At 37.5% G+C, this 23,012-nt stretch overlaps 1 protein-coding gene across 1 annotated transcript in view; it reads right to left on the bottom strand.

Moving 5' to 3' along the window:
* SVEP1 (sushi, von Willebrand factor type A, EGF and pentraxin domain containing 1) overlaps nucleotides 1-23,012 on the bottom strand; it is a 181,410-nt gene that overhangs the window by 92,358 nt on the left and 66,040 nt on the right. The window contains exons 5-13 of the mRNA XM_066256551.1: nucleotides 16,371-16,550; nucleotides 10,930-11,109; nucleotides 9,186-9,383; nucleotides 7,451-7,569; nucleotides 5,471-5,600; nucleotides 3,904-4,011; nucleotides 2,869-3,000; nucleotides 2,086-2,280; nucleotides 541-662 (exon numbers count right to left, since the gene is read on the bottom strand). Coding sequence (XP_066112648.1) covers nucleotides 541-662; nucleotides 2,086-2,280; nucleotides 2,869-3,000; nucleotides 3,904-4,011; nucleotides 5,471-5,600; nucleotides 7,451-7,569; nucleotides 9,186-9,383; nucleotides 10,930-11,109; nucleotides 16,371-16,550 — 1,364 coding nt within the window. The remainder of the gene's footprint in view (nucleotides 1-540; nucleotides 663-2,085; nucleotides 2,281-2,868; nucleotides 3,001-3,903; nucleotides 4,012-5,470; nucleotides 5,601-7,450; nucleotides 7,570-9,185; nucleotides 9,384-10,929; nucleotides 11,110-16,370; nucleotides 16,551-23,012) is intronic.

Below are 23,012 nucleotides of genomic sequence, written 5' to 3'. Positions count from 1 at the left end.
TTTGACCATGACTACTAAATCCACTTTCAGAATCGATCCAAAATCTAAGCTCCCCACTCTGTTAGGATGAGACATGAAGAGAACGTGTTTCAGCCCTTCAAGATGCCCACACAGATAAATACATTGCTTTGCTTTTCGGTAATCAGTGAAAGAGTCCTCAACAAAAATGTGTTAAAAAAAAAACACCCTTAAATATTCAATTATCTCATCATAATAGAAATACAGTCTACAATGGCATTTCTGTCATACTTCAAATAATAAAGCAGGCATTTTCAAACCACATGGACCCTAAGCTTCTCTGACTTCCTGACTCAGAGTCTTTTAAAAAATTCAAACCTTTTAAATACAAATTTACATATTCACCCCAATCAGTCTAAAACCCTTGAATAACTTTAAATATTAGGAACAAGCTTGTATCACACAGAAGAGGGAAATCATTATGACAAGAAATTCCTGTTGCTGGTGACCCAGGGAGGCTCTGAAAAGCTCAGTGACATCCTTTAAAATACGACAAACAATGAAGAAGCACTACTGACATACCATTTTCCCCAGGGTCGTCTCAAACGCTTCAGAGAACTTTTTCAATAGGTCTGTGTCATCACAACGAGTTGCTTTGTACAGCATCTCAAAGGACTTGAACCCATGATTTGCAAAACGTTTTACTGAAAAATGTTGGAAAAGAACAGCTTCAGTTGGTTACTGTTTTCAAAACAGAGATTTAACTTCCTTCCCATGGAATGACTATAACTTAGTATTTTACAGTATTACTTAGTATTTTAACTCTTTCATGAATTGTGGAATTGTTATAAGAATGAGAGATGACAATTAAGGGAAGATTTTACTCATTAATTAATCATAATAAACCAGTCCTGGCTGGTTCGCTCAGCGGTAGAGCGTCAGCATGGTGTGTGGAAGTCCCAGGTTTGATTCCCGACCAGGGCACACAGGAGAAGCGCCCATCTGCTTCTCCACCCTTATTTCTCTACTTCCGTCTATCTCTCTCTTCCCCTCTGGCAGCCAAGGCTCCATTGGAGCAAAGTTAGCCCGGGCACTGAGGATGGCTCCATGGACTCCACCTCAGGCGCTAAAATGGCTCCAAATGCAGCAGAGCAACACCCAGAGGGGCAGAGCATCACCCCCTGGTGGGCATGCCGGGTGGATCCTGTTCAGGTGTATGCAGAAGTCTGTCTGCCTGCCTCTCCCCACCCACTTCTCACTTTGAAAAAATACAAAAAGCAACAACAACAACAACAAAAACAAAGAAATTAATCATGATAAACCAAATATAAGCCAAACAAGCACTATATTCGGGTACCAGGTGATGAATTTGCTTTGATAAATTATTCTTTACCTTCTAACCATTTAAGGAAAAAAGATAAATAAAAAGTGTTTTCCTTATATTCCTGGGAAAAATCATGACTGGATCAAAGATATATTTCATATTTATTAAATTTATGACATATATGTTTATATTTTCAATCAATAGATGTTTAAAAATTTCTGAATGTTATGTGAAATTAGATTTCTTAAAAGTAATATCACAGAAACAAATCTGTCCTTGGAGAAATTAGACTCAGCAAGGTGTCTCAAAATATTCTGAGATAAGCATGACCATTAAAATTGTACCATCTGATATTCTATGACAGAGGCAAGGTCCATTGCTTCTACTTACTTCCCAACGCTGGAAAAATAATAGCTCAAGTAATTGGGCTTTATCCAGGACATTGGCGTTTAAACTCCGTCTATATTACTGGATCAAATATTCATTCCAGATAATGTTATTTACACTAGACAAAGGTAGTGGGTTATTTTTATAACGATACAGATTTAAGATTATACAATAGTTCTAAATCTCAACCAGATCTAAAGAATGAATGACTGATCTCCCTCATTCCATCACATATATGGGATCTTATTTTAAATGTTATCTCTCCTGTAGTGTATAAGAGAATACTTTAAGTCCATCTACAAGTCAATAACAAACCTAATCCCTATAATTAAGGCAATCTTTCTCATTAAATAGAAATATACATACACAGGCAAACACACATACTAAAAGAGTCTAGAAAAAAAATTAACACGTACTAGCACAGTCTGGCCATTCGGTGGAATATGGTGGCTTCCAGATACCATCTTCATAAGCACAGTAATACTTCTCTGTAGACCCTTCTGTGAAATCATAGCCCTCCAAGCAACTTAATGTGCAGTTAACTCCAGCACTGTCTTGAGTACATATAAAATCCCCATTTACTGGTGTAAATGGAAGTTCACAGGGAGACTCTGTATTAAAAAATGCATTATTCATATACAGTGGTGTAAGAAAAATAAATTAAATTCCAGGAGTCTAAGCTGAATTGTGCAAAGGATACCTCCTGTCCACCATATTCCTTGAATAACTTTCATTCTAAATGTTTAGTGTGGGACTGTAGCAATGTTTGCTTTTTGTTTCCTCGGTGGAGAGTTGAAAAGCTGTATGTACGTGTAATTAAAGGTCGGGCATATTTTACGAAAAGCTAGAAGTAGTTCCGATTTGGGGTTGATCTTCTTGGCATTCCTTAGTAAACATGCAAACTAGACATTGTATAGCAAATACATTTTCAGAATCTGTTTCCTCAAGCACTCAAAACAAGATCATGACAATACTTTGTAACTTGAGAGAAAATGTTCATAAAATGTTAAGTAAAGACTACCTTGGAAGAAAATATATTTATTTATCAAGAAGTAAAGTGTAATAATAATTGGAAACCTAAATAAAACTTGTCAGTATTTTAACTTTAAAAATCTACTATTCACAACCTGCTTTGTTTCACAATAGCAGTTATCTATGTTAAATGTAACCAGATTTTCGGAGACTTAGGACCAGAATACCTTTTATGACAATGTGAATGTCACACGTTCTGCTATTGCCTGAGGGGTCAGTGGCTGTGTACCGCACTATAGTCTCCCCCTGGGGAAAAAGGTCTCCTGGTATGTGACTTCTGGTGATAACCAATACAGCCCCTAGAAAGGAAAGAAGGAACCCAAGTTTAAGGTTATTGATCTGTAGTCACTTTACTAGTCACCTTTTTGGATTTAAATTTTCATTTTCTATTTATACAAACCAGCTGGGTATCTAATTTATGTTGATTTGGCTACTAGCAGAAAAATAAAAATATAATATTGATATTATAACAAAGAAACAGCAGATTCAAAAACCCCATTCAATGAAGGCCTTCTTGCTACTTAAGTGATTTTCCTCAAAAAGGTCAGTCTATCTGAATATGGAAAATTTAAATAATAAATTTATTTAATTTGCATTTTTATTGTTGTTTACTGGGTTTTACTGAAATCTTATAGAGAGTTTCAGTTGTATTTACTCATTTTTCTGCTTTCCTATGAACTTTTTATAATTTTTTTTTTGGCTAATATTTAAGAAATTACTAGAAATACATAGAAGTTCAATGGAGACACCAACAAAATGCATAGTTTATGCCTTCAGGACAAAGTAAGCTTAGAGACTCAATGAATGTATTAGAATACCTTCAAGTACAACACTTAGCACAGGTTACTAAATGTCCATTGAATAATGAATGAAGGGAAACCCCCTGGGTAGGCAAGATTAAAAGTGTTAAATCATACATTCAGGGATGGGCAAAAGTAGGACAAAAGTAGGTTTACAGTTGCACTGTGCCATCCTTTTGAGTAACTATAGCTTTTGTAATAATCATAACCTGCATGTGAACAACTATAGATCTATTTTTGCCCACTCCTGTAATTATCCTAGCATTAAAACCTATTACCTCATATATTCAATCCACTTAGATAATTCACTCCACATTTCTCTTTTGTGCTTTTTAAAAGCTTTTTAAAAATAAAATATAGTTCAGTGTTGCCACACTGAGAACCCAAGGCCTACAGTCTCACCGGAGTTGTCTGAGAACTGAGGCTCATCCCAGGTGGCGGCGTGCTGCTTCTCCGATGCCTGGATTGGAGGAGGGGATCGGCACCTGTCTATGCTAGGCGGTTCTACGTCTAAGGAACAGGAAATCAAAGAAAGACATTTGTAACTGACATTTAAAAATGACGAGGGGGTTTGCAAGAGAGAATTGATGTCTCCTTGTGCTGGCAGAGAACCCTGACCTTAGTAGACACCAGGATGACCCAGGGGTCCCCTTCCTGATGAGGTATGTTTTGTCCCGGATCTCAATGTCAAAAGAAAAAGGTGATCTTGCATACTGCCCTCTGCCTATGGCAGAAGCAGTACCAGGGTACTAAAACCACCGTGAGCACAGTGGTAGGAAAGGTAATATGGGTGTGGTGGGCATTTAATTTGTGAGTTCTCAGCAGTACTTGAGCTGATATATCTGAAAGTGCTAAGAACCTTCCCAAATAAGCATATGGAAAGAAATGGCCAATCTAGTCCTTGTATTGGGACCACGGCCAGAATCTTCCTATTATCTGAAGGGTCAAGATAGGCTAAATGTAAGGAACAACGGGCAGAGATCTGAGTTATGTTGTAGAATATGCAAGGTGTGAGGACTTGATATTGCTGAAAGGCCAGGAGGTTATGTCCAAAGCAGGGACTCTGGAGTCTTAGAGCTCTAAGGTTGATAAATTCGGGATGTGATGTGGACATGGGAGTCAGGGGCTACAGTGGCAAGGGGGTGAAAGTCTCATAGATGTTAAAGAACTAGGAGTTGGTGTTGTTGAGCACTGCAGCCCACACTGAAGGAGGGGTCGGAGTGAGGAGCATGGGTCAGCCAGGCTGCAAAGCTCTGATCGGATGCAGTAGAGCTTTTAGGATGTCAGAAAACAACAAAGAAGGTGTCTGGGAGGTGATTTTTAATGTAATTATTGCTTTTACACATTTGAAATGTTTTTGTTTTTTTTTCCTTTTTCATCAGGAAAACTCTAAAGAGAAAGAGGAGAGAACCAAGCCTGGAATCCTAGGTGTGATCCATATGTGAGAGTTGTTCCGGGGAAGAAAGGCCTACGAAAGCAATAAAGAAGGGTTAAGGGGGAAAACCCGGGGGGAAACAGAAAGACTAGTGTCAGAGAAGCTGGGAAGGAGACGGTTTTGATGAGGAGAGTCTGGTTAATAAGGTGAAATCTAAGGAAACATTATGCAAAAGGAGGACTAAAAAGTGTATACAGTAGGAGAAACTCTAGAACTTACTGGTGACCCAGATGAAGACGGTTTACATGAGTGCAGGAGACAGACACCAGACGTGACGGACTTTGAGAATAAATGTCAGTGAAGCGGAAAGAGATGACAACCCTTGGGGACATCTCGAAAGGCTCACAGGGAAGGAAGTCAGAGGGAAATAACGACAGTTATAAGAGAGCGGGTAGGTTTCAAAGGGACGGCTTGAAGAGGTTTCAGTTATCAGTAGGAAGAATCAGTGGAAAGAAAGTTGTTGAAGACAAAAAGCAAGGTCCTTGAAAAGCTGGATAATTTTCACAAATCAGCCCAAGTAATCTGAAGACTTACCAATGACCTTGATATGGAAAGTGCAGCTGGCTTGGTTGCCGGCTAGGTCAGTTGCTGTGTATGTGATAGCAACATCTCCAATTGGGAAGAGGTAGGGTGGGGTGAAAACAGGATGCATGTGGACTGACACCTGTTTTGGAGATAAATGTTTTGAAAGTCAAAGTTAATATCAATAATACATTTATTCGTTTTTGATTGATCATTTTTTTTTTTTTTTTTTGGTATTTTTCTGAAGCTGGAAATGGGGAGAGACAGTCAGACAGACTTCCGCATGCGCCCGACTGGGATCCACCCAGCATGCCCACCAGGGGCGACGCTCTGCCCACCAGGGGGCAATGCTCTGCCCCTCCGGGACATCGCTCTGTTGCGACCAGAGCCACTCTAGCGCCTGGGGCAGAGGCCAAGGAGCCATCCCCAGTGCCCGGGTCATCTTTGCTCCAATGGAGCCTTGGCTGCAGGAGGGGAAGAGAGAGACAGAGAGGAAGGGGGGGGGGTGGAGAAGCAAATGGATGCTTCTCCTATGTGCCCTGGCCGGGAATTGAACCCGGGTCCCCCGCACGCCAGGCCGATGCTCTACCGCTGAGCCAACCGGCCAGGGCTGATTGATCAATTATTAGGAAAGTTAAAAATGACACAATATTTCACATATAGCAAAAAGGGGAAAATTCCGGCACAGTGTTCCGGTGTATTTCTTTCCAGACTTTTCTATTGGCCTAGTTTGTAGCATTGGCATAATCTGAAGTGTTGTTCCTTGTTCTTTAAACATAATTTCTTAAAGCACTTTATGCTATCATCTAGTCTTAAGAATTTAAGATGACGCCTAATTGTAGCCATAATGTTCTGTAAAATGAATACGTGATAATTTAAGAAAAATCCATTAAAAGACATTTAAATTTGTCCCAAATGTTACTGTTCACTGAGGTGAACAGTTTTGCATAAAGAATTTAAGCATAGTTTTACTATGTCCATATAATAAGTTTCCATGAACATAATTATAACCTCAAAATCATTAACATTTTAATGTAGATAATACAAAATTTCTTTCCCAAAGCACATCACTAATTTGTATTTCCATTGTAAATATTTGATAGTGTCAGTGTCAAAGTTCCCACCCAAAGTTCCCTGACCTGTATTAAATATCATGCTTTTTGGTAAGTCAAAAATATGTCACCAGGTCATTGTTCTAATTTGAAGTTTCTTAATGTCTTACACAAAGATAAAATTCTCACATGTTTGTATGGTAGAGATATATTCTTTCCTTTTTGTATTATATGTTTACCTTCTTAGACCATTTGAAAATTATGATATGATAAAAATAAATCTGTATTAATGTATAATAAACATTCTAACTTCTGAAAACTTTAAAGCATTTTCCTCCAGTTTGCTACTTGTTTTTAATTTAGGAATTTTAAAAAATACTTTGGTAGCCAAATTCATTTGTCTTTTCCATTGTATTTTAAAATTCCTAAATAAAAATGCAACACTGCCTGACCAGGCAGTGTCACAGTGGATAGAGCATCAGACTGGGATGCAAAGGAGCCAGGTTCAAGACCCCAAAGTCGCCAGCTTGAGTGCGGGCTCATCTGGTTTGAGCAAAGCTCACCAGCTTGGACCCAAGGTCACTGACTTGAGCAAGGAGTTACTCAGTCTGCTGTAGCCCCACGGTCAAGGCACATATGAGAAAGCAATCAATGAACAACTAAAATGCCACAACGAAAAACTGATGCTTCTCATCTCTCTCCGTTCCTGTCTGTCTGTCCCTATCTGTCCCTCACTCTGTCTCTCTCTCTATCTGTCAAAAACAAACAAACAAACAACAAAGCTGATCATTCTATCAAATGAGTCACTAGCATGGATCAGTAGAGTGTATACAGAGAGAATGCTATCATTAGAGTATTAGTAAATCTTCAATATCACACATTTTTATAGAGTATTTAGAATCCACTTTAAAAAGGATGCATACATTTGCATAAACCTTACCTTTCCCCCAGAGTTGTCTTGAGCTGTGGGGATTTGCCAGGTGACATTGGCAGAGTCTTGCTGTTCCTGAGTCTTCGTCTCGATGTCCTTGGGACAGCTGATTTGAGGAGCCTCCACATCTGACTCAGTAAATGCACAAATCAATTAATATCTTGATAAGTAATTCTACATCATTTAAGAATGAGATAAAAATATATTAATACTTTGTGGCTCATCTTTTCCATTGCAATTCCTGATTGATTTGGAATGCACAATGCTGTCAGGATAAATGATCTTAGCACGGCTTCCTAAGACCTCCCTGAACTGGTTCCTGCTGACCGCAACCTCCTTCCTAACTGTGAAACACAACACGCCATTTTGAAATTGAATGGTCTCTCTAGAAGAATGTAAGTTCTTTGAATGCTAAGTTATTTCTTGTCCCATTGTGCTATAGAAGATTTGGCATATAATAAGGTGTTGATAAATATTTTTTTGAATGAAATAAAGAAATAAACAGAAAAAATATGAATGTTGACTGGCAGGAAGGAACTATACTTTAAAACAAGGGCTGTCAAGTAAATGAGTTAGTAGTGCTAACAGGCACTGTTAAAACAAACAAATTAAAGCCAATGATCTTTTTTGCAGTGTGAAACCTGCAGTAGAAACACTGAATTAGAAGTAGTATCATTACACATATCCATATTAGTTATTGCAGAGCTAAATTCTTATAATAAATCCCCCCATTTGAAGTTACGTTAAATTAGGTCTTCTGGGCCCTGGCCGGTTGGCTCAGTGGTAGAGTGTCGGCCTGGCGTGCAGGAGTCCCAGGTTCGATTCCCGGCCAGGGCACCCAGGAGAGGCGCCTATTGCTTCTCCACCCCTCCCCCTCTCCTTCCTCTCTGTCTCTCTCTTCCTCTCCTGCAGTCAAGGCTCCATTGGAGCAAAGATGGCCCAGGCACTGGGGATGGCTCCATGGCCTCTGCCTCAGGCGCTAGAATGGCTCTGGTCGCAACAGAGCGACGCTCCAGAGGGGCAGAGCATCGCCCCCTGGTGGGTGTGTCGGGTGGATCCCGGTCAGGCACATGCAGGAGTCTGTCTTGACTGCCTCCCCATTTCCAGCTCCAGAAAAAAAAAAAAATAATAATAATAATAAAAATTAGGTCTTCTGTAACTTGCAGCAGAATACATGTATGTGAATTTATTTAATTCATGTTTTGTTTCTTTACAATTTTATTTAACTTATAGTTTCATTTTCTCCAAGAGGCTTATACTTAACAATTTTCCTGAACAAAGAAGTAGTAGAAAGAGAAAAAAAAAGATGCATTACCATATTGACTCTGAGAATTTGAAGAAGTATGTGACTTTTCATTCACATTAGAATAAATGCTTGGCTGGATCTGGAATTTAAAGTTTACATGCACTTTCCCTCTGTATTCTTTGGACATTGCTCCATTTTCTCTGGCATTTAGAATTGTAAAAGAGAGATTCCTCAAAGAGTTTCATCTCCTGATGAAAAACTTAGCTGATTTCCAGCTCCAATATGATCCTTATTTGCGTATGTCTTCTGTCATTGCCTGGCATGTTGTAATTGGATTTTGTAACTCCACCATTTGAAACAGAAATCCTGTTACTGGGGTAACATCCACCATTTTATCATGGGTTTGCCGCAAAAGTTGCAAAGAAGGACAGTGCCACATGAACCATACGTCATGATATAGGAACGTGGTTTCTAATCTGACCAATGTGGAAGACCTACCTTTACAAACAGCTGTTTGAACTTTGGCACTCCATTTTCCAGAGGTGGTACATCGCACTTCTTCTCTGACTCCAGATAAAATGAAGCCGGGGTGGCAACTTAGCTGGCAAGTTGTCCCAGGTTTAGCTGGCTGCCTACCACAGTTGGGCGGGGATAGGACGACACCTCTGGGCTTCGGAAAGGCGGAGCACTGGTGCTCTGTTGCAGGGAAATGGGAGAATGTTATTTGCGTGGTCAGACATTGCAAATGCTACACATTCTCTTCACCCATTGAAAATACCGACAAGGCTTGTCAGTCAGGCTAATAATGTCTTACTGTACTCATAAGTGTAGGTATGTCACTGTTAATGCACCGAATCCTTGTTTAAGAGTAAATTTTATTCTTCTGTATAAGAGAGATTAATCTCTTTTCAGTACGATAATATCAGTTTTTCTGAGCCTGCGCAGTGAGGGTCAACTGTTGGGCTGATGTGAATCCCCTTGTAAGCCCAATATCTCTCCTGGTGATATTCTCCCTTATGATCACCCATGGATCTAATACTAGGTGATACTAGAATAAAGCTGCAAGTCAATTTGGCAAGAACTGGCATAGATACAGTATCTCGTTCTCCCACCTGAGGTCCTGGCACATCTCAATGTATTTCGTACATAGCTGTTCTCCCTTTTTTGGAAGTTGGATATTTCATTGCATACCTGCTAGTGCTCCTAGGTATACTGTATCTGACACCTAGCAAGGTTTCACTACATAGATAGTAGTTATCATCTCCTCATCACCATTATTATCATTGTTATTTGTATCTGTACTGTATAAGAAACAGAACACTGCAAAAGCTATTGAATTTATTCATTCTCGACCCAACTGCAGTAGTGAGATGCTACAACTCTTAGTGAAGGAAAAGGAAGAATATAAGATGAAATAGAATTTTGTGGTCTATCTTGAGATCCATTGGTTCATAATTCTATCCTTTGATCAACAAGGTCAAAGTAAATTGTGTTTAACAAAGTGATGGAATTATATAACCTTTGCTTTCCTTTTTTAATCCATCAAAATTAGCCCCATTTTTTCCTTAACCCCTTCAACTTTTTTACCCAGCTTCATAACCTCCTGCTCCTCTGACAGCTGTTAATCTGTTCTCTATCTAGGAGTCTGTTTCTATTTTGTTAGTTTATTTTGTTCATTAGATTCCACATGTGAGTGAGATCATATGGTACTTGTCTTTGTCTGACTGGCTTATTTTACTTAGAATAATGCTCTCCAGATCCATCCATGCTGTCACAAAGGGTGAGATTTCCTTTTTATTTTTTTAAATGGCCAATCAGTATTTTATTGTGTAAATGTACCACAGCTTTTTAATCTACTCATCTCCGGGTGAATGTACAATACAATATACAGATGATGTATTACAGAACTGTTCACCCAAAACCTATATAATTTTATTAACCAATGTCACTCTAATAAATTCAATTAAAAAGTAAAAATAAATAATTTTAAAAAATTTAAAGCATTATCATTCAAAGTGTAAACTTCAGTGACTTGGAAAATTAGATTCTGGTGTAGAAGTCTTTTTACCAGTGGAGGGGAATAGAAAACATTTATTTATATGTCTATATCTCTGTGCATCTGCATATATAATTGTATATTTATAGTCATTATGAGTCAATTTTTAGTTCTAGGTCTTCACAGAAAACAGGGGATATCAGAGAACAAGAGAAATGAATCAGCAAATGCCTTCTAGGAACTTACCCACACACCGGGGTTCTAAACTATCCCACTGGCCGTTTCCTTGACAGGTAAGTTTGACACTTCCTTCTAGTCTGTACCCTTCATCACAAGTAATCAAACACGTTGTCTTGTAGGACATGTCCCCCGTGGAACAGCTGAGGCGGCCATGTTTGGGTTGGCGGAGACGGGGGCATGTTCTTACTATATAAAATGAAAACTATTAGATCACATTTTACTGGATAAGGACAAAAATAATAAGTTTAATAATGCCGACACCTTGCAAGCAAGAAAAGGTCCTTTTCTTAAAGCGGCAAACAGTAAATAACATTCCATTATTTTTTGAGTTGGTGCTAGACAATTAAAAGCCTGTGTTTTACCAAACGCATTGCCCAAGCAGTATCACTGTGTTCAGCTGTCTACCCATCGGTGGGGAACTTAAACTGTCTCTAAGGAATCCAGCCCTAAATGGATGATGATGCCTATACTTGGGATGCTGGACACAGGAGGCATCTGCAGCCCTCAGCTTTGCCTTTGTTGTGATTTTCCAGACTACATTCCAACAAAAGGAAGGGGACAAAGATTTCAGGTTCATGAGTGACTTGATTCTCAGATCTCATGGGCAGGTCCTGGGCCTTTTAATGATCCCAGCCCCTGCAAAGCTGGCCAACCTCTGCAATCCTACATTCTAGTATTTCACTCTCTGACCACAGAGCCTGCCCTTTTAGCTTTTTCACTCCTTTATTCCCAGACACTTACTGTAAAACCTAACTCAGGATGCTGATCTTGACTTGTGCTTTAACATTGTTTTGTTTGTTTTTTGTTGCTGTAGCAAAAAATGCTATTTACCCACCCCAAAACCATCTTCCTGGTCTAATTCAGCATAATAATATATGTAGCTATAAGCAAAAAACCTCTACCTCCACTGCAAGGAATGACAGCCAATGAGATATAAACTGAAGTTGGGTGGGACTTCTAGAAAAGCTTTTTAATAGGGGCTGCCTCAATTGAGAAAAAATTTTTTTCCTTCCTGATCCTCCTCTTTCTTTTTCCTGAAATATGAACATGAGGTATTCTACCCCAATATCATATTATATAACTGACATCTTTTTTTTCCCCCAATTGTCTGCTGACCTCTGAGCTACTTCTCATTCTTTAAAGATTTCTTATTCTCATCCATTCTCAATCTCTCTCTCTCTCTCTCTCTCTCTCTCTCTCTCTCTCACACACACACACACACACACACATACACACACACACACACACAAGTTGGTGATTTCATTATCTATATAGATGATCATTCTAGTCTCTTGGTGTCATATTCTTAATATCCTCATTTCCAATAACCACATTCTTCCTCTTTCTTGCCTTATTCACTAGACTTCACCATCACCAATCCAAGTATCTGTATCTCTGACAACAGCTTTCTGTCTTTCCACTTCAGTCCCAAGAGCTTCAACTTCATCAATGTTTGTACCTTTAATGGGGGCTCCAATATATTGTGTGTTCTTTTTTTTTTAGATAAAATCACCTCTAAAGAGTTTATACTCTTTCTACATTTCTGTTCCTCTACTTCTAGCTTAGACCTGCTCCAATCAGAATTTTCAATCAGGGGAAGGAAAGATAAGAGAAAAGGAGAAAGAAAAGGGGGAGAACAAGGAGAGGGAAAAAGAAAGAGAAAGAAAGAGGAAGTTAGGGTAAAGGTAGATGAAACAGGGGAAGTTAAAGTAGTTGGAGAGGAAAGGAGAAGAAAGAGGGAGAGGAGGGGGCAGCAGAGATCCATGGGAATGCATCCTTTCAGTCAGATGGCATGTGACTCCCTGTCATAAACAGGGATATGGAGAGAAAAGGAGAGTGAATTTCTGTTAAATACGCCAAAGGTTGGGCACATCTAATTATTTTAATAGTCCACAGATATAATCCTGCAACATCAGGCATTGTACCAAAAACAAGAACAACCCCTACACAGAACAAAGTTTCATTTGCTCTCAAATAGCAGTATTGTAGCACTAAAGGCCAGAAGACAACATGGCAAGTGCTAAACATTTTTGAACAAAATCAAGTGGACTCAAGAATTTTATTGGGACTTTGTGGGTAAGATGTATTTTTCTTCTACTTTTCTGCATTTTCCAATTTTTTAAATATCAAGCATATATTTACTTATGATAAAACCTTAGTTTTAAAATAATAGGAAAGGAAGTAGGGGCATAATACTTAGTGCATGTTCAACCAATGCCATTGTTTAACATAATCTATTGTGAAGCAACACTTTCAATTATATTAGTCAGCAGAGCATGAATTCTGAGTGCATTAAACATGTTTAGGATTGATCACTCCTTAAAGGTTATGAATGCTTAGATTAAAGGTTAAGCCTTATATCCTAGTTTTTCAATCACTGCAGTGGTTTAAACCAGTCAACTATCAATGACAACAGAGTAGAAATCCTTTGCCTGCCACACTTGATCTTTATCGACTGTGTCCATCATATAAGTAGAATCTTTATTAAATGTGTAGCAATATCCTGTCTTCCACATTTTGACTTTCATTGAGTGTGTCCATCATGCATAGCACATTCCACCAGGTGCCAGGTGGGATTAAAAGATAAATAAGATAAATTCCTATAATCAAGTTGTACAAAATCTGAAAAACCATATTAAACAACCTCTCTTAGAATCAATATATTACTTAAATCACTGTGGTTTTCCAACAAGAGACAAAATGGATTTATAACATCTCTCAAGAGTACTGACAGTAAATTAGAGTTGGTGTTTCATACACATGCAAATTATATTGCTCCTCTGACGCTGGACTTAATAAATTTTTAGCGCTCCTCAGGGAAAACAAAGGATGAAATAATCCATATTTACTCATAAATATTTCGCACTCCTTTTCAACCGAGAACGACCCTTTATTGTCATATTTTATGGGAACATGATTATTTATTAGTTTCAATTTATAATCTTTTCATTTCAACAAGCTGAAAAACTCGGCCATAAATGTTTTTTGACTTACATCCATGTTAAAGCAAGCCTTAAATATTTATTTTATCTTTTTAGAAGACAGCAATTTAGTCTTTTGGAGAACAGTTTCCTATGGAGTAGACAATGTAAGAACCTGCTCTGGTTCTCATTTTTGATTAATTAGACTTTCCCCAAATATATACTTTCTGTCAATCTCAAAATTGTGATAGTATCTGTACTAAAAATAAAATAAATCTGATGTTAAGTGTAGGAGTCTCATTGTTTGAACCTTTTTCTCAGAAAATATACTATCACAAAAGTTAAAGTACTGTGATGTTGTGGCATAGCTAATTATTATTAAGAAGCCACAAAGGAATCCTTACGAGTGTGTAAAGAAATGCATAATTCAGGTATAGTTGCAAAAATGTGCAAGTCCTTCTGCAGAGTACACAGGAGGAATAAGAATCAAGCCCAATAGTTAGTATCTAACACTATAAAACATTAATGATGGAACATTAAATTTACAAAAGGCTTTACATTTTACATTGGTCTTTCACTTTGGCCTCAATTGTAGAAAGGTTTGCAATACAAAACATACAAAAAGTATTCTCTGTCCTTATAATTAGATTTAAACTAGATCTATAAACTATTACTCTCTCTATATTACTCAACCTGAAACAGAAGGGGTTTCTTCCGATTGCAGCTTTTCATGTAACTCCAGATGTCCCAATTATAAGACACACCATAATTTTATGCACCACTAATAAAGAAATAGTAATAGCTACACAAATTTAATGTCACTAATGTTAAGGTGCATCTGAGTTTTAGAGATATTCAAATGTGGGTAGGGAAGTGTTTTAGAATTAATAAAATATGGTATAGGTTTCATAGGACAACACCTCAAGTATTTAAATCCATTGAAGATGAGCTAGAGGAGAAGTCTGAATAAGGAAGGATTGTCATTCAGGACAACTTTGTACATCGTTCAGTTAGGAGGTATGAACTCTGAAATACTGCTCTATTTTGAGAATTACCTGGGTTGACTTCCTAATTTATTAATCTGACTCTTAACTATGCCTATTCATTGCATCAGCAATCTTTTTTTCCCCCTAAGAAATAGCTCTGCTCTCAGATTTCTTCCATTTCTTAGAAGCCTGGTCTCGTTTTAGTCATGTCATTGCCCTTGAATCTCAGTGATTCCAGTTTTCCCCTTTCTTTTAGATCTCCTTTGTTCAATTTGCAGATTCTCTTCACTTTTCCTTTTTTTTTTTTTTGTAGATTTAAATAAGAATCTGGACTGGGATGTGATTTAAGCAAATTCATATTTATAGATGGATTCAGTATTGTTAGCTGGTAAATATAAACAGTGGAGGCTCCCTGGGCTCACATGACCTTGCAGTGGTGAATGGGGGCTTCCCTTGTGGGTGCTGGAGCCAAGAGCAGACTGGGAAACAGAACTCCTTACCCTAATCCAGAGAGCTGGGCAATGCGGGGTTGGGAGCGAGTGCATTGCCTAAGGATGCCAAGGGCATGTGGTGGGGTAGGTTGCCAGGTTCAGAAAAAAACGACAAATAAACCCACAAACAAATTAGGATATTCAGTTAAATTTGAATTTCACAAAAAAATCAACATATAATTTTTAGTATAATTAGGTCTCAAATTTGGTCTGGGATTTATACTAAAAAGTTATTTGTTGTTTATCTAAAATTACTATTTAATTGAGTGTCCCTGGGAGGGGGCGAATACTGTATTCGAAAGTTCACGGGCGGGGATTCTCAAGTCGTTCACATTCTCAAGTTGCTCCCCTCCTATCTTTGCTTCAATAGCTTTCTCTTCCAACCCTACTTGTGAAGCCTTAGGAAGCTGCCTGTGCAGCAGCTGTAGGAAGTAGGACAGCTGGTCACAAGGAGTTGGCAAGAGTGGAGGTGAGCTGAGGTACCGTTCGGTTTGTGGTTTCCCTGTATGCAGTGCGGTATCTTTAGGTTCTGCCTGAGGTACTGTCCCCTTTTCTATGGGCCTGACTACGCCCTTCGAGATTTCAGTGTAGCAAATCCCCACTTTCTCTAGCATGCTGCTATTCCAAAGTGAAGGTTGGAGAAGGATGGGTAAGTTAGCTAACTGCTCCTACTGCAGGACACTGGCGTGGTTCCCTCAGTCGCAGTGATCGAGGGTATCTAAGCCCCCACTCTCATCATCACACTCCCCCTGGCACCCAGTCTTGGCCACTTAAAATCTGAGGTTTGGGGTAACCTGTCCATTTCCTTCCCAGGCAGGCCCTCCCTTTACTTGTTCAGAAAACAAACATAAAGGGCAGAGTTCATCACGATGTGTTCGCTTGAACTTAGAAGTCTGACTTTGAACTTCCTGTGATTTTTTTTTTTCTCTTTCTGTGGTCTGTGGCCTATGAAATCAAAAGAAACAAAGAACTTACTGGTCCGTTAGAGTTTAAGGCAAGGAACTCAAGCAAGACGATCAATAAACAATGTGAACTGGTAGTCTGCATACCTTTGCAGGAGGTCTCTGAACTGGACCACAAACCACTGGGCTGACACAAGAGAATGCTGCTTCCCACAAGGTCAAATCCAGGGTGACATCGGACCCCACAGGCTGCATTGAAGTGGTTGTGGCAAGTGTTTTGGATAAAGTAACCGTTTTCTGGAGGCCTCAGGGAAGGGCAGTGGACAACTAACATTTATAAAAATAAAATTAAAAAGCAAAGTTAGCCTTTGTCTATGAAGCACCAAGTCCCACACCCGCCCACCTTTTTTGGTTTAAGAGGACATTTTATACATACAACAGATGACCCACAGCATCCCCATTTATATGCATTTGAATTTCTAAGTGTATATTTGGAAGAACTCGTATATCTCACTTCAATTAGGTATTTCCTTTCACTTAAATTTTAAAAACTATTTTTTTTTAATAAATTTTTATTAATGGTAATGGGATGACATTAATAAATCAGGGTACATATATTCAAAGAAAACATGTCTAGGTTATTTTGTCATCAAATTATGTTGCAAACCCCTCGCCCAAAGTCAGATTATCCTCCGTCACCCTCTATCTAGTTCTCTGTGCCCCTCCCCCTCCCCCTAACTCTCTCCCTCCCTCCCTCCCATGTCCTCCCTCCCCCCCCCCCCACCCTTGGTAACCACCACACTCTTGTCCATGTCTCTTAGTCTCATTTTTATGTCCCACCAATGTATGGAATCATGTAGTTCTTGTTTTTTTCTGATTTACTTATTTCACTCCTTATAATGTTATCAAGATCCCACCATTTTGCTGTAAATGATCTGATGTCATCATTTCTTATGGCTGAGTAGTATTCCATAGTGTATATGTGCCACATCTTCTTTATCCAGTCTTCTATTGAAGGGCTTTTTGGTTGTTTCCATGTCTTGGCCACTGTGAACAGTGCTGCAATGAACATGGGGCTACATGTGTCTTCACGTATCAATGTTTCTGAGGTTTTGGGGTATATACCCAGTAGAGGGATTGCTGGGTCATAAGGTAGTTCTATTTGCAGTTTTTTGAGGAACCACCATACTTTCCTCCATAATGGTTGTACTACTTTACAGTCCCACCAACAGTGAATGAGGGTTCCTTTTTCTCCACAGCCTCTCCAACATTTGCTATTACCCGTCTTGTTGATAATAGCTAATCTAACAGGAGTGAGGTGGTATCTCATTGTAGTTTTGATTTGCATTACTCTAATAACTAATGAAGCTGAGCATCTTTTCATATATCTGTTGGCCATTTGTATCTCTTCCTGGGAGAAGTGTCTGTTCATATCCTCTTCCCATTTTTTTATTGGATTGTTTGTTTGTTTGTTTGTTGTTGAGTTTTATGAGTTCTTTGTAAATTTTGGATATTAGGCCCTTATCTGAGCTGTCGTTTGAAAATATCAGTTCCCATATAGTTGGCTGTCTGTTTATTTTGATATCAGTTTCTCTTGCTGAGCAAAACCTTTTAATTCTGATGTAGTCCCATTCATTTATCTTTGCCTTCACTTCTCTTGCCATTGGAGTCAAGTTCATAAAATGTTCTTTAAAACCCAGGTCCATGATTTTAGTACCTATGTCTTCTTCTATGTACTTTATTGTTTCAGGTCTTATATTTAGGTCTTTGATCCATTTTGAATTAATTTTAGTACACGGGGACAGGCTGTAGTCGAGTTTCATTCTTTTGCATGTGGCTTTCCAGTTTTCCCAACACCATTTGTTGAAGAGGCTTTCTTTTCTCCATTGTGTGTTGTTGGCCCCTTTATCAAAGATTATTTGACCATATATATGTGGTTTTATTTCTGGGCTTTCTATTCTGTTCCATTGGTCTGAGTGTCTATTTTTTTGCCAATACCATGCTGTTTTGATTATCGTGGCCCTATAATATAGTTTAAAGTCAGGTATTGTAATGCCCCCAGCTTCATTCTTTTTCCTTAGGATTGTTTTGGCTATTCGGGGTTTTTTATAGTTCCATATAAATCTGATGATTTTTTGTTCCATTTCTTTAAAAAATCTCATAGGGATTTTGATGGGAATTGCATTAAATTTGTATATTGCTTTGGGTAATATGGCCATTTTGATTATATTTATTCTTCCTATCCAAGAACAAGGAATATTTTTCCATCTCATTGTATCTTTTTCAATTTCCCTTAACAATGCTTTGTAATTTTCATTATATAGGTCCTTTACGTTCTTTGTTATGTTTATTCCTAGGTATTTTATTTTTTTTGTTGCAATCGTGAAGGGGATTATTTTTTTGAGTTCGTTTTCTAATATTTCATTGTTGGCATATAGAAAGGCTATGGACTTTTGTATGTTAATTTTGTATCCTGCGACCTTACTGTATTGGTTTATTGTTTCTAATAATCTTTTTGTGGAGTCCTTCGGGTTTTCGATGTATAGGATCATATCATCAGCAAAAAGTGATAGCTTTACTTCTTCTTTTCCGATATGGATGCCTTTTATTTCTTTGTCTTGTCTGATTGCTCTGGCCAGAACTTCTAGCACCACGTTGAATAAGAGTGGAGAGAGTGGACAACCCTGTCTTGTTCCTGATTTAAGGTAGAAAGTCCTCAGTTTTATGCCGTTTAATATGATGTTGGCTGATGGTTTATCATATATGGCCTTTATCATGTTGAGATATTTTCCTTCTATACCCATTTTGTTGAGAGTCTTAAACATAAAATTGTGTTGTATTTTATCAAAAGCCTTTTCTGCATCTATTGATAAGATCATGTGGTTTTTGTTCTTTGTTTTGTTGATATGGTGTATTACGTTGACCGTTTTGCGTATGTTGAACCATCCTTGAGATTCTGGGATGAATCCCATTTGATCATGATGTATTATTTTTTTAATATGTTGTTGTATTCGGTTTGCCAGTATTTTGTTTAGTATTTTAGCATCTGTATTCATTAGAGATATTGGTCTGTAGTTTTCTTTCTTTGTGCCATCCTTGCCAGGTTTTGGTATGAGGGTTATGTTGGCCTCATAAAATGTGTTTGGAAATATTGCTTCTTCTTCAATTTTTTGGAAGACTTTGAGTAGAATAGGAACCAAGTCTTCTTTGAATGTTTGATAGAATTCACTAGTATAACCATCTGGGCCTGGACTTTTATTTTTGGGGAGATTTTTAATAGTTTTTTCTATTTCCTCCCTGCTGATTGGTCTGTTTAGGCTTTCTGCTTCTTCATGACTCAGTTTAGGAAGGTTGTATTGTTCTAGGAATTTATCCATTTCTTCTAGATTGTTGTATTTGGTGGCATATAATTTTTCATAGTATTCTACAATAATTCTTTGTATATCTATGATGTCTGTGGTGATCTCTCCTCTTTCATTTTGGATTTTATTTATTTGAGTCCTGTGTCTTTTTTCCTTGGTGAGTCTTGCCAAGGGTTTGTCAATTTTGTTGATCTTTTCAAAGAACCAGCTCCTTGTTTTATTGATTTTTTCTATAGTTTTTCTGTTCTCTATTTCATTTATTTCTGCTCTGATTTTTATTATCTCCTTTCTTCGGCTGGTTTTGGGTTGTCTTTGTTCTTTTTTTTCTAGTTCCTTAAGGTGTGAAGTTAAGTGGTTTACTTGGGCTCTCTCTTGTTTGTTCATATAGGCCTGAAGTGATATGAACTTTCCTCTTATTACTGCTTTTGCTGCATCCCAGAGATTCTGATATGTCGTATTTTCATTTTCATTTGTCTGTATATATCTTTTGATTTCTGCACTTATTTCTTCTTTGACCCATTCATTTTTTAGAAGTATGTTGTTTAGTTTCCACATTTTTGTGGGTTTTTCCCCCTCTTTTTTGCAGTTGAATTCTAGTTTCAAGGCTTTATGATCAGAAAATATGCTTGGTACAATTTCAATTTTTCTAAATTTGCTGATATTGTCTTTGTGGCCCAACATATGGTCAATTCTTGAGAATGTTCCATGTACACTAGAGAAAAATGTATACTCTGTCGCTTTGGGATGAAGTGTCCTGTAGATGTCTATCATATCCAGGTGTTCTAGTATTTCGTTTAAGGCCACTATATCTTTATTGATTCTCTGTTTGGATGACCGATCTAGAGCCGTCAGCAGTGTATTGAGGTCTCCAAGTATGATTGTATTTTTGTTAGTTTTTGTTTTAAGGTCAATAAGTAGCTGTCTTATATATTTTGGTGCTCCTTGGTTTGGTGCATATATATTAAGGATTGTTATGTCTTCTTGATTCAACTTCCCCTTAATCATTATGAAATGACCATTTTTGTCTCTGAGTACTTTTTCTGTCTTGTAGTCAGCATTATTAGATATGAGTATTGCTACACCTGCTTTTTTTTGGGTGTTGTTTGCTTGGAGTATTGTTTTCCAGCCTTTCACTTTGAATTTGTTTTTATCCTTGTTGCTTAGATGTGTTTCTTGTAGGCAGCATATAGTTGGATTTTCTTTTTTAATCCATTCTGCTACTCTGTGTCTTTTTATTGGTAAGTTTAATCCATTTACATTTAGTGTAATTATTGACACTTGTGGGTTCCCTACTGCCATTTTATAAATTGCTTTCTGTTAGTTTTGTATCTAGTTTGATTCTTCTCTTTTGTTTTTCTATCATTTGTTTTTGTTTGTTTGTGTTCCATACTTCTTTCCTCTGTTGCTACCTTTTTTAAGTCAAGTGTTTTTGTGGTGGTTTTTTTAAGGGTGGTTACCATTAAGTAATGAAAAGGGTACCTACCATATTCATTGTAGTACCCTATCTTATAAGTATTTCTGCACTTCATCGTCCTTTGCTACTGTTAATCTCCATCCTCTCCCCCCTTTTCTTCCTTTGTTGCCACAGTTTAAGTTTGGTTTTATTGTGTTCTTGGTGGAGCTGTTACTTGTGGTGTTGTTTTCTTTTGTTCTTTGAATCTGGTTGGAAAACCCCCTTTAGTATTTCCTGGAGTGGGGGCTTTCTGTTGATAAATTCTCTCATCTTTTCTGTATTTGTGAATGTTTTTATATCTCCTTCATACTTGAAGGATAGCTTTGATGGGTATAGTATTCTTGGCTGAAAGTTCCTCTCTTTCAGGGCTTTAAATATTGGGGTCCACTCTCTTCTAGCTTGTAGAGTTTCTGCTGAGAAATCTGATGATAATCTAATAGGCCTTCCTTTATATGTTGTACTCTTCTTTTCCCTGGCTGCCTTGAGAATTTTTTCTTTGTCATTGGTTTGTGTCATCTTTATTATGATGTGCCTTGGAGTGGGTTTGTTGGGGTTAAGAAAACTTGGTGTTCTGTTTGCTTCTTGAATTTGAGGCTTTAGTTCCTTCCACAGGCTTGGGAAGTTCTCGTCTATTATTTGTTTGAGTATATTCTCCATTCCATTTTCTTTCTCTTCTCCCTCTAATATACCTATTATTCTTATGTTATTCTTTCTGATGGAGTCAGACAATTCCTGTAGGGCTTTCTCGTTTTTTATTATTTTTGAGTCTCTTTCTTCTTCTCTCTGTTGTGCCTCAAGTTGTTTGTCTTCTATTTCACTAATCCTATCTTCAATCTGGGCTGTTCTGTTAGCTAAGCTTGTTACCCTCGTTTTTCAGCTCGTGAATTGAGTTTTTCATTTCTGTTTGATTTGTTTTTATAGTTTCAATTTCCTTGGTAATATATTCTTTGTGTTCATTGAGTTGTTTTCTGATCTCCCTATATTGCCTTTCTGTGTTTTCTTGTATATCTCTGAGTATTTTTAAGATTTCTATTTTAAATTCTCTGTCATTTAGCTCCAAGGCTTCCAATATGTTAAGTCTTTTCTCCATAGATTTTTCCACATCTATTTGTGTTACCTCTCTTTCTTTTGTATCCATAATATTCGATTTCCTCTTTCTTATCGGCATCTGAGGGTGGTCTTATTGATAGCACTAATTAGAATTAATAAAGAGTAAAAAGCAAAAAAAAAAAAAAAAAAGGTAAAACACCCCACAAAAAAAACCAGTAATAATTTATTATTTCCCCCTTTTTTTCTCTCTTCTCTTTCCCTCCTCTCCCCTACTCAGGGAAATATCGTGCCTATAATGGAGGGCCTGATTTGGGGTGAAGAGTTCAAGGGGCAAAAAAAGGGAGTAGGGACCTACTAAATGCAAAAAAAAAAAAAAAAGGAAGAAAATCTTAGACAAGCATAAGATGATTTGCTTGTAAGTGATGGTCAACTAAGAGATATAATGAGAAGGATAAGAGGGAACCAGAAAAAAGGACCAAAAAAGAATAATAAAGAAGAAAAAATAAAAATAATAAGTAAAAATCTGTTGTATTAAGTGGAGCGAAGACTAAATACAATGGAGACCTTGGGTTGGGAGGACCCAAAATGCCACAAAAATAAACAAACAAGAAAAAAAAATAAAAACAAAAGCAAAAAAGAGAAATAAAGCCAAAAAAAAGCCTTGAGTCCCAAATTAACTAATTTGTTCGTGATTGAGGATTATATAGGAGGAAAGTAAAATGAGAAAAGAAAAAACGAATAGAAAGGAAAAAATAAGAAAAAGAGAAAAATGAAGGAAGAAATAAAATAGGAAGAGAAAAAAACAAAATAAAACAAGACAAAAAAAAACAAAAAACAAAAGAGGAGAGAGTGAGAGTTAAGTGTTTTGGAGTATAACCTTAAAGGAGGGTGAGGATGAAGAAGAAAAATAAAATGCAATACTCA

This window comes from Saccopteryx bilineata, chromosome 2 (assembly GCF_036850765.1).
Source record: "Saccopteryx bilineata isolate mSacBil1 chromosome 2, mSacBil1_pri_phased_curated, whole genome shotgun sequence".
Classification (NCBI taxonomy): Eukaryota; Metazoa; Chordata; class Mammalia; order Chiroptera; family Emballonuridae; genus Saccopteryx; species Saccopteryx bilineata.
This window is presented reverse-complemented; position numbering and strand designations above follow the sequence as displayed.